The 12,419-nt window shown below is 46.4% G+C and overlaps 1 protein-coding gene across 1 annotated transcript in view; it reads left to right on the top strand.

Annotated features, from left to right (window-relative positions):
* The window catches only part of MORC4 (MORC family CW-type zinc finger 4), an 844,810-nt gene that overhangs the window by 742,762 nt on the left and 89,629 nt on the right, over nucleotides 1–12,419 (top strand). The window contains exon 18 of the mRNA XM_078686304.1: nucleotides 10,048–10,331. Within this exon, the coding sequence (XP_078542430.1) occupies nucleotides 10,048–10,331 (284 nt within the window). The remainder of the gene's footprint in view (nucleotides 1–10,047; nucleotides 10,332–12,419) is intronic.

Below are 12,419 nucleotides of genomic sequence, written 5' to 3'. Positions count from 1 at the left end.
TCTCTGTCTCTCTCTGTCTTTCTCTGTCTCCCTTCCTCTCCCTCCCTCTGTCTCCCTCCCTCTGTCACCCTCTGACTCCCTTCCTCTCCCTCCCTTTGTCTCCCCTGACTGCCTCTCTCTGTCTCCCTCTCTGTCTCCCTCTCTATTTTAACCTATGTCTCCCTCCCTCTGTCAACCTCTGTCTCCCTCCCTCTCCCTCTGTCTCCCTAAGCCACCCTCTGTCATCTCACCCCGTGTGTGTGTCAGCACTCAGCCCTGGCTGAGACAGCTTCCCGGCGCACACACGCACCCGAGTACTTCACAGGTCTTTAAAAGACCATTTATTTCACCTCTTATCGCCCCTGCATCTCCACTCTGACAATCACTGGAATCCCCCGTCCTCCACAGAGCAGAGTCTCTCAGAGTCCAGGCTGCTGCAACTGGCAGTGTTTGCTAACACTCTTTAAATCTTTTTTAAAACACAGGTAGGATGTCTGCAAGGTCCGCAGGCTGCCAAAAAAGGCTTGCCTTGCCGCTGGCAGCCTGCGGGCCGTACTATGAGTACCCGTGTCATAGAGACTTGGAGCCTGTGCTTTGCTGTCTCCAACTGAGCAACGCACCTGGTTGGAGACAGCCCAGTGCGCATGCCGGTTTGGCCGCACTGAGATGGCCGACCAACCCGACATGCACATTGATAGCAGTGCCCACCACTTCCTCTCCTGACAGCCCCAGCGATGGCCCCACCCCCAAGACTAGAACTTGAAAAAAAAAATGATAATAAACCTGTTTTATTATTGTTTTATTTTTCAAGTTCTGAGTCTGGCGGAGGGGGGGCGAGTTCTTGCGCCATAGCGGAGGAGCAGCCACTGGTTATTTGTTTATGTGACTGTTTGGGGCTTAGAAGAAAACGAGTCTGCAATGCCACTGAACATCCCCTCCTACATCTCAGTTCCTTCTTCACTCACCAGCCATTTGAATTACCATCCCACTGGCAGAGTGCTGAATATAGATTCCTTAAGAGGCGAATGTTCTGCCTCTGCTCAATATGACTATGGATATGAAACGTTTTATCTGCTATGCCAGTGCTGCTCTCTCGGTCCCATTGGCACATCTGATGTATTACCTCCATGGAGCTTTGTGAATATTGGGTGTGTTTAAATTGCCCAAAGCCCAGAGTAAATGGGTCGGGTTTTGTTTTTGTGATTGTTTTTGCCTTGTATCACATTACAACCCCATCTTAATTTCTGTGACCTCTCGCTGCAGTGGTTCTATCCTAGATAGTTAAGAGTAGGATAGTCAGCTAGGCAGTCTCCTTTGTGGGTCCTCTCCCTCTCAGTGACCTGAGACTTTAATGTTAGCCAGTGCTTTTATTTGCCACTTGAGTCTCTGTTTGTTCCTCTGAAATTTCTTGATTCCCTTCCATGAGGTCCTGTGCATCGCCTCAGAGTCAAAGCTCATGTGACCCCTCGGTACCCTTCAGGTAACCCACATAATTAATCAGCTGTTGTGTTCTGAATTTAGGATGTTGGAGTGGAGCTCAGAGTAGTTACATCTGATCCGATACCCAGCTACTCCACCCCCACTCCTTAATATCTTCAATCCAGAGGGCAAATGATGATTGACAACACCCTGGAACCGGCATTCCTTAACCCAAAGGCCTCTGCTGTGAAGTGGGAGTGGCCCCCTTGGATGGAGAATGCTGACCCTTCCTACCCATCTTCCGTTAGGGCCATTTGCCAATAACCTCACAATATATTGAAACTACACCATTTCTGAACCTATGCACAAACAAATCTCCTTTTAGGTATTATATGAGAATCTGTCTTGGTGATACAGTTTGAAATTTGTGATAGCCCTCACCGGAGTAACCTTTGTGAGAAGCATCACAGGGCTGGGCCTGCCAAGAACAGGTGAAAGGTTTGACATTTTTCATATTAAGAGAAGGGTGACTGTTTCCTTCTTCCAGATTACTATAGATAAGAAAAAAACGGAGAAAAAAGTGGCCAGAGAAATCCTCTGTATGATACTACAAATCTGATGTAGGCAGGCGGGCTTTAATCATTGCTAAGATGAGTCTAAGTCAAAGTATCTTTTCCATGATCTTTAGTATTGATGCTATCCTGGGAGACTCCAGAGAAATATTTTAGCCTCTGCACCTTTCTACATTGTTTTGGGTTAGTGTGGAATGTTTTTCGACATGTCTGTGGAGAATGGATACCCTCATCTTTTATTTGACCTGTTGAAAGAAGAAGTCTACTTGCTAATAAAATGGTGGCAGCTGTTCCTCTAGTTTATACATTTTGGAGACGTTATCATTTTCAGTGAAAAATGTACACTTGGTATAGTTCTTCTTCGCTTCCGACCCATAATGCTGTAGAGGTGAGGTTTCCCTCAAAATGACACTGCACCAGTTATGGTTTAAACGTGGGTTTATTCTCTATCCCAACACTAAAGAGCGCCGAGCCGGTGTTTCGCCTTCTCGGCTTTTCGCGCTACTCTCCCCTCTCCTGCGCGCGCAGCTTCTCATCGCCGCCGGCACGTCACGTCATCACGTGACGTGCATACACTAGACTGCGCCACCACATATCTCCCCCTTTTTCACAATACAGAAACTGTTAACTCACAGTCCGCCGCTCATATCAAAGTCTCGGAACCAGGCTGGTTTGACCACCACTCTCCCCCTCTGGGTCAGTCTCACTGGGGCGGTCAGGGTACCTCCTTCCCGAGATCTTTCGTCGCTCCTTCCTCTTCCTAGTACAGCCGCACTATTTCTCCTCTGTCCGCGTCCCCTTCATTCACCCACGTTTGGTTGGCATCCCCTGGTCTCTCTCTTGCTGCTCTCGACTCCTCTCAATTCGATCCATCTCAGAATGTTCTTGCTCTACCGTTCCTTCCTCCGTACCTTCCAGGTCTGCTTCGCTCTGGTCCCAACGTAGCACCTTGTTGCATCTTGCCATGCGGTCCAGTGACCACACGTTACCATCACTTAGCAGGGCTGCTCTGCCCAGCACTTCTTTGACCTGCATGGGTTTGCTGTACTTACTGTCTCCTTTCTTTTGCAGTGTGGCCAGCTTTACTCGCACCCATTCTCCTTTTTCCAATATTGTCTCCTTCACGTTTTTCCGGTTGTTGTAGTGTCTTGAGTAAATGGCTTGCGCCCTTTCCAAGTTGGCTCGCACCACTGCAGGGGACCATTCACTCACTATGGTCTTTTCCTTCCACACTCGATTGTCTTGAGTGAATGGTTCGCGGTCTCTTAATATCTGGAAGGGGCTGTACCCTGTCCCTGTAGGGGTGATCCTGTACGCCCATACCAGGTGCCATATCTCCTTTTCCCAGTCCTTGTTGCTGGAGATAGCTGCTTGTACAGACCCCATCACCACTCTGTTAAATCTCTCCACCAGTCCGTTACCTGCGGGGTGGTATATTGACGTGTGCTTGACAGTTATGCCGTTTCTCTGCATGAAGTTGTTCCATTTCTCTGACCTGAATTGGGGACCATTGTCACTTAAGATGGACTTAGGAATGCCTTCTCTTACAAACGTGTCAGCCAGTAACTTGATGATGGTCTCAGCATCCATTGCCTCATCTATTTTCAGCTCCGGCCATTTGGAGTACCTATCCATAAGAACGCATAAATACTTTTGGACTCCGTGTATGTCCAGTATCGGGCCCAGAATGTCCACTGATAACTCTTCCCATGGGTTCCTTGGGGGATCGAACTTGCCAAGCACTGGCCGTAGAGGTTTTAGAGTCTTATCAGCCCCTTGGCACTGTGAACAGTCCCTGACATGCCTCTCGGCCCTTACGTCCATCCCTGGCCACCAGTAGTTTTGCTTGGCTCTCAATTTCAATTTCCCTATCCCCAAGTGTCCTTCATGGAGCATGTCCAATAGTCTGGGAATGATTCCTGCCGGGGGGATGACTTTCTCTCCTCTGTAAACAAACACTCCTAGGTCGTCCATCGACAACTCTTCTCTGATTTCGAAGTATGGGTTGAGGTCCCCACGGGTTTGTCTTTTGTCTGGCCAACCCCCTGTGATGTATGATTTTACTTCTTCTAGGATCTCGTCTTCTCCATATGCTTCCTTCCATTCCTGATGTCCTATGGTTTTCTCTTGGTCCTCCATGAGTGCCACCATTTCTTCCGCCCCCGCTTGGTCTTCTCCACTCTGATCCATAGCCGCTGCTCTACTCAGATAGTCCGCCACCCTGTTCCTACTGCCGAGGATGTGTTCTACATCGTATCTAAATTCGAGTAGTTTTAGGGTCATTTTTGAAATCCTGGGCGTTGCACTTGCGTGTCCGCTAGACGTTAGTACCTTCAGTAAGGGTTTATGATCTGTTCTCAATAGGAACCGCGTGCCCCACAAGAACTGCCTGAATCTGGTCATGGCCCATACGACCGCCAGCATCTCCTTTTCAATTACGCTGTACTTCTTTTCGGTTTCACTCAGCGTGCGGGATGCGAAGCTGAGCGTTTCCATTTTTCCTTGGCCTCGATCTTGGATCAGGACAGCACCCAGCCCCTTGTTGCTGGCATCGGTGGTGAGCACTGTGTTTCCTTGGGGGTCATATCCTTGGAGTGGTACTGCTCCCGCCACTTCTCTCTTGATAACTTCGAATTCCCCTTGAGCTTCTTCTGACCAGCAAAATTCTGTGTTGTCTCTTGTCAGCTGCCTCATGTGGTGGGTTTTGGAGGCGAAGTGCTGAACAAACTTACTATAGTACTCCGCCATTCCGAGGAACGATCGGACTTCTTCTCTGCTGGAGGGCGGTGGCGCTTCACAAATGGCTCTCACATTGTCTGCTTTTGGGGTGACTCCTCGCACCCCAATTTCATGTCCCAGGTAGGTCACCGACTCCATTCCTATCCGGCACTTGGTCCATTCGGCTGTGAGGCCCTTACCCTCGAGGATCTTTAGTACCCTCCCGAGTTTGTTGTCATGATCCTGCCTGTCTCGTCCCATCACCAGGATGTCGTCCTGGAAATATTGGACTCCGTCTGTGTCTTTAAACAGTTGGTGCATCAGCTTTTGGTATTTTCATATTTACGGGTTGCACACCTTTCTTTTTCACAAATCTTCCAAATTTCACACGACGCATCATCCTTATAGCGTGCTTATCACTGGTGACGTGCCTAGCCCAAACTGCACGTTTCAAACTATACAACATCACTTTTGGGGCGACCTTTCACCCCAATTCCAATGGCACTGCCGAAAACTGCATTTGCACTTCTTATTCCAATATTTTCTGTTTTGTCCGTTTATTCCTTAAATTTTTCTGTTTTCATTGGGATCATCACTCTGTTCAAATCTACATGCAAGGTAAGCATTTTTCTGGGTTTCTCATGTTAAAAACGGGCCATCCGAACCTCTTATTTAAAACACGTACAAGCGCTGGGCTCAATGACAGCAGTTTATTTAGAAAACCCAATGCATTTCAGGCCTCTTGGGCCTTTCGTCAGGGGCAACTGAAAATAACAAATAACACACATATTAAATCTTGTTCGCTTATTTCAAGTTCAACATTTCGAAACAAATTACTCATCAATTTCCCATGTTAAATACCAGCGGCATTATATGTGTAATACCTCTACTACACCTCAAAATTACTCTGGCAGTGCTTCCTTCCTTCATTTTTAATATGACACAACTTAACTCGAGCTGCGCCTAAGCCTCTTCAGTTTCCTGCACACCCACTCTGCCTCCCTTCGACTGTTCGTGCCCAGTTAACTTATTGCTTGTATTGCTAATAACATTCCTCTCATATTCTCAACCACCCTTCACAATTCCAACCTCTGCCTAACTTATATTTCCGCACGTACCTGCTGTCTAACATCATCTTCGTCTCTCCTGCATAACGGCTTTCACCTCCGCAATACCAACGAGTATTAAAAGATTCAGATTAGTGGCACAGTTAAGGTCAGCACCTCGGTGCATTATGGGTAGTGTAGTGTTGGCGGAAGGCGCGGGAGAATAGAGTGCGCGAAATCACGTGGGAAAAATGGGTGGTTACCTAGAGGGTTTAAATCTGGGGAGTGTAATGAAAGAGGTGAAAGCCGTTATGCAGGAGAGACGAAGATGATGTTAGACAGCAGGTACGTGCGGAAATATAAGTTAGGCAGAGGTTGGAATTGTGAAGGGTGGTTGAGAATATGAGAGGAATGTTATTAGCAATACAAGCAATAAGTTAACTGGGCACGAACAGTCGAAGGGAGGCAGAGTGGGTGTGCAGGAAACTGAAGAGGCTTAGGCGCAGCTCGAGTTAAGTTGTGTCATATTAAAAATGAAGGAAGGAAGCACTGCCAGAGTAATTTCGAGGTGTAGTAGAGGTATTACACATATAATGCCGCTGGTATTTAACATGGGAAATTGATGAGTAATTTGTTTCGAAATGTTGAACTTGAAATAAGCGAACAAGATTTAATATGTGTGTTATTTGTTATTTTCAGTTGCCCCTGACGAAAGGCCCAAGAGGCCTGAAATGCATTGGGTTTTCTAAATAAACTGCTGTCATTGAGCCCAGCGCTTGTACGTGTTTTAAATAAGAGGTTCGGATGGCCCGTTTTTAACATGAGAAACCCAGAAAAATGCTTACCTTGCATGTAGATTTGAACAGAGTGATGATCCCAATGAAAACAGAAAAATTAAAGGAATAAACGGACAAAACAGAAAATATTGGAATAAGAAGTGCAAATGCAGTTTTCGGCAGTGCCATTGGAATTGGGGTGAAAGGTCGCCCCAAAAGTGATGTTGCATCAGCTTTTGGAACACCGCAGCTGCTGAGGCTAGCCCAAACGGCATGCGGCGGAACTGGTAGCATCCAAATGGGGTGATGAACAAAGTGAGTTTACGGCTTTCCGGGTGCAGTGCGATCTGGTGATAGGCGGAGGTCAAGTCTATGGTGGAATACCATTTGACCCCCCTGGTTCTAGCCAGCATTTCCTCGATCCTGGGCAAAGGGAATTTCTCCATCACGATGCTCCTGTTCAGTTCGCGAAGATCGACACACAGCCTGACCTTCCCTTTAGGCTTCATCACTACTACCAAGGGCGCGAGCCACTCCGCACATGTGATGGGTTCGATGATCCCTTTTGTTTCCAGATCCTGTAGTTCCTCCTGCACTGCGCCTCTCACCGCCAATGGTACGTCCCTCTCTTTGTGGGCAACCGGAACGGCGTCTTCCTTCAGGATTATCTTGTGTGCGAATTTCTCCATCCTTCCGACTGTGCCTCCAAATACCTTGGGGTACTCTCCTTTCCATTTGTCTAGGTCAGGCCAGGTCTCCGGTTCCATAAGTAGTATCTGTTCCTTGCCCCCTGGGTCCAGCTTGATGCCCAGGTCGCCTTGGTCGAGCCATCCTAGGACCGAGGGTCCTCTCTCCGATATGTACAGTTTGCAGAACGCGGACCGGCCTCTGAATTCAAAATTCAAGGGTCTGAATCCAGCCATGGGGATGCGGTCCCCATTGTACGTCACTGGGCGGATGTCCAGCTTCTCCAATTCTGGGCCTAGGTGGGGTGCAAAACTCTTCTCCCACACCGCTCTCTGGATGATGGTGTATGGTGAGCCCGTGTCAGCCACCACGTTTATCGGTATTCCTCCTATCAGCATCTCCAGGACGGGTTTCATCGTCCTCTTGCCGTCGACACTCAGCACTTGACCATCCACGCCTTGTACTTGATCTTCTATATAAATGATCTTGACGACATCTTCCTCTGTGCCCTCTTCTTGTTCTTCGCTATCCTGTCCAACATATTTCACCATGCTCTTCGAGGCCTTTTTCGGACACACCTTCTCATAGTGGCCCACTATCCCACAGTACATACATTTGGCACGGAATGCTGGGCACTTCCTGTCGTGCGCCTCGTGGGACCAACTCCTGCATTGGTAGCATGACTTCTTGTTGCTTCCCACTTGTCTACCCGGAGGGCCTGGGTTGCCTTGCCATCTGTTGGGTCCTTTCGCCGCCGACCCCTTGTACTTGTAGTCCCGGCGAGGCTCCTCATCGTCAACTCTCTTCACCATGGCGGTGGCCGCTGTTTCCTTCCTCGTTGTTTCCACACACCTGCGTGCCAGTTCTGCTCTCTTGACAATCACCATCACTTCCTTCAGTGTTGTGTCTCCACTGGCCCACAGTTTGTCCTGCACGGCTGTGCTCGTGGTGTGCATCACCACCTGGTCCTTGATGAACTCTTCTTCCCAATTGTCGTACTTGCACGTTGACGCCAGTCTCTTCAGGGCTGCAACATATTCTTCCACTGTCTCTCCTGGACGTTGTTTCCTCTGCTGGAAATTAAATCTGTCTACTGACACACACACCGCTGGCCTGTAGTGTTCATTTAGGTCATCGATGGCATGGGCATACACATCATCGTCCGTGCTTCCTCTTTCCTTTGGCACCAGGCTCTTGTATATTCTCAGACCTTCCGGGCCTAGGTTGAGTAACAGGATACGTTTTTTCCTTTTGGGATTGAACACCTCCTCGCTCTCATCTTCCAGTACTTCTATAAAATTGTCTATGTATTCTCTCCAGTCCTCCCACTTCATTAGCGGTTCTCCTGGCCTGGGTAGAAATTGTACTGGCACCATCGCGTATCCTGCCTGCGCACTCATCTTCTCGCTTTTGATCGCAGGGAGCGTGCTCCCTTGGTTCCTAGGACTGCCTGGTGTGTTGTCTTGATCTCCCTTACTTGCGTGAGGCTGGGGGCTGCTTGCGTCCGCCCCTCGCTCTTCGGTGGGGGATCCAGTGCTGTCTTTCTGTCTCGCCGGTCGCTGTTTGGTTTGGCGCGCTTTTCCTAGGGCTTGCTTGGGTTGGCGCACTCTGTTGTAGGCTCCTGGGTTGTGCCCCCCTCCTCCGGTGGATTTGTGCTGCCCTTCTAGGTGGTCTTTGGCTCTGCCACGCTCTTTAGGGTTGGTACCTGTGTGGTAAGTTCTGGCTGGTCTCTTCCTGGCCTTCCAGCTCTCCTTACTCTCCAGCACTATGGCCCTGCTCATCTGCTGCGTGTCCTCTGTGCACCGGTGTGGTTGTTGGTTCCGTCGTTGACTTCGGCTGATGTGGTTCCTCGTGGTGGGCGGGTCTAATATCCCACCCTCGTCGCCATTGTAGAGGTGTGGTTTCCCTCAATAATGACACTGCACCAGTTATGGTTTAAACGTGGGTTTATTCTCTATCCCAACACTAAAGAGCGCCGAGCCGGTGTTTCGCCTTCTCGGCTTTTCGCGCTACTCTCCCCTCTTCTGCGCGCGCAGCTTCTCATCGCCGCCGGCACGTCACGTCATCACGTGACGTGCGTACACTAGACTGCGCCACCTCTATTCGATTTATTTAGTCTCTCACTTCTCTTTCTATGTTTCTATCTAGTCCACTCTCATGAGCTGCCTCCTGCGTTTTGTGTGCTGAGCTTGGATCTGTTTAAATGGCAAAGATACTCTCCTCTCAATTTCTTGGCCCGGTATTCCGCTGTAATTGGGCGACTCTTAGCATGGAAACACTGAGGGGCATATTATTAAGGACAGGCGATACATTATCGCCGGTTTTATCGGCAGGAAACTGCCGATAAAGCGGCGATAATGCCCTTGATAATATGCTCTATGAATTCCAATCGAAATGTATCGCCTGTCCTTGATAATATGAATACGTAGAAAAGAGAAGGAATATGGATAGAAGTCTATGACTAGCGAAGAGTTTAGTGCATGATTCATAGAATTTTTGTGAATCCCCTAAAAGTTGACGATAAATGCATATTATTACATTAGGTGCTCATACCATAGATTTTGAACTTTTGAAAAAATAATTGTGGATTAGCCTCAGTTATTCCCAGCTTCATAACGAATTTTATCAACTGAAATCCTGGGCCTGATATGTATTAAACATCCCTTGGTATATATTAAAGACCTCTGGTTTCTTATTTTGTACTTTGATATAGTTTAAGTTAAATTAATTTAGCATATGTAAACATAGCGCTTATGATTTAGAGTTCCCCGTTAGTGTATCATTTTCCGCCTTTGTTGTGAAGTACAGTTTGTATACACATTGACTTTATTTTTCCCTATCTTGGTACAGACAGAGCACCTCGAAAAGGAGAAATGCAGGCTTGAGGCTGAACGCCCCAATACTCAGCTTATACCCGTGACCCTTGGGTACCAAGAGAGCGACGGCTTGTACTGGAGCAAAAAACACATGGCCTACCGACAGGCTGAAATAGAGAAGCTGGCATCTGAACTGAAGAGGGTGATAGAGGAAAAACTACAGCTTGAGGAAAAACTAAGCCAAGTCGAGAAACAGCTGGAGGCCCTGAGAGAGACACATTTGATGTGCATCAGCCCAGACAGGGGTGATGTTAAAAGGTGATTCAATGAACGTGTTTTTCCGTCTAGAATTACAATGGACAGTAAAAAAAACATATAAAGTGCATTTTGTATATGTATGTATAATGTTATGAGCTGCATTTATATTCGATCAATGAAAACGAAGTACAAAACGCGGATAGGCCCACAGTGATCTGAAACCTTTACTATACAATTATATTTAAGATAAATGTATTCCATAGTCTCATAAAAACCCTTTGACATGCAACATATTTATCACCATTGCTATATAACACGTTTACGAAGGAATATCAATCCTTAAAAAAGCTAGAAAAAAGAAATAATATTTCTGTTAATTATCACAAGAATCCAAAGTAGCTTAGGGCCAGATGTAGGTCGCCAATTACCGGTCGGTAACGGCCGATTTCGGCCGTTACCGACCGGTAATTGGGAATTGACATGTAGGGGGCCATTGATTTACAGAATCAGTAATTTTACCGATTCGGTAAATATACAGAGTCGGTAAAATACCGAATCGGTAAAATTACCGATTCTGTAAATCAATATGTAGGTAGCACTGTAATCAGTGCCACAGGCCCTTACCTAATCGTTATTTACAATGGAATACTATTCCATGGTAAATAACGAATTCCTGTGTACATACCTGTGCCATGTGGCACACAGACATGCCCTAAGGGCATGTATGTGTGTCACATGGCACACAAGCCCGACACAGGGGTGCAACAGGGTGTCAAAGTTACACCCTGTCCCCCTTGTGAATTCGGTATTTTTACCGATTCGGTAATTACCGAATCGGTATCTGCCATTGAATCCTATGGGCTTCAAGGCCCATAGGAATCAATGACAAATACCGATTCTGTAATTACAGATTCGGTAAATACCGAATCATATCGATTCGGTATTTGTTACCGAATTTCTACCTACATTTGAATTACCGATTCATGAATACCGAATCGGTAAAATTCGGTATTTATGAATCGGTAATTCACATTTACCTACATCTGGGCCTTAATGTTTACAGTTTTAAAACATATTTCCACATTATAAAAAAACTGAGTGTGTGCCACCTAATGCAAACAAAAACACATTTCTGTATCACAATAGCCACCTGCCTAAATAATTGAGTGACTTGCTGCTCTCTATAAATCCCCGATTCATTGATTGACCTGCGCTTTTATTTGAATCTAAGATATAGCCTCACAATTCTCAAAAAACGTAAAAGTTTGGGCAATACTTTGTCCTACATCTAAATGTATTTTTAGATTAATTTTTACAATTTACAAAGATTCCACGAAGTACGCATGGACACTCGCGCCTTGCGAATGCTCATTCTCCTGCCACTCATACTCCTCATAAACCATTTTATTTTTTCACATCTTCAAAGCTGCCACCCACACCTCATCAAGCATTAACCCCTCCATTTTGGACTATGCCTACCTACATATGACAGTCAAAACTCATCCTCCCAAAACCCTCCATGCAACACCCCATTACCAAAAGAAAGTACTATTTCAGAGTCTTAGCCATACTCCTTTACCAATTGTTAATGAAACTTAAGATTCACTCAAACAATTTAATGACAATCTAAGGACAGTTTTTGACAACCATTGTTCTTTATACGTGTGTAATATAACTACTCCAACTTCTTAAACTTGCATAACAACTTCTGGTAATTTTACAGTAAAAATAAAAAGCCACTGAACACCTAGGTGACTACAAAGGAGTTTTCTCCAAGCTAACATCAACACCAAACACTGATAAATCTACGTATTTTTAGAGCTACATATTTTAAGAGTCGCTAATTAAGCCCCCACAGATGCATACATTACAGCATATGGGGCCATATTATCAAGAAACGGTGATAGATTATCGCCGCTTTTATCGGCAGGAAACTGCCGCTAAAGCGGCGATAATGGGCTTGATAATATGCCCTTGTGAATTCCCATAGAAGCCCAGGTTAACACCAGAACCTGGGCTTCAATGGGAATTCACAAGGGCATATTATCAAGCCCATTATCGCCGCTTTAGCATCAGTTTCCTGCCGATAAAAGCGGCGATAATGTATCGCCCTTTCTTGATAATATAGCCCATAGTTCTTCAAAATCT

The sequence above is a fragment of the Lissotriton helveticus genome, chromosome 4_1 (assembly GCF_964261635.1).
Source record: "Lissotriton helveticus chromosome 4_1, aLisHel1.1, whole genome shotgun sequence".
NCBI lineage: Eukaryota > Metazoa > Chordata > Amphibia > Caudata > Salamandridae > Lissotriton > Lissotriton helveticus.
The sequence above is the reverse complement of the archived record's forward strand: the minus strand, read 5'-3'. Positions and strand labels throughout refer to the sequence as shown.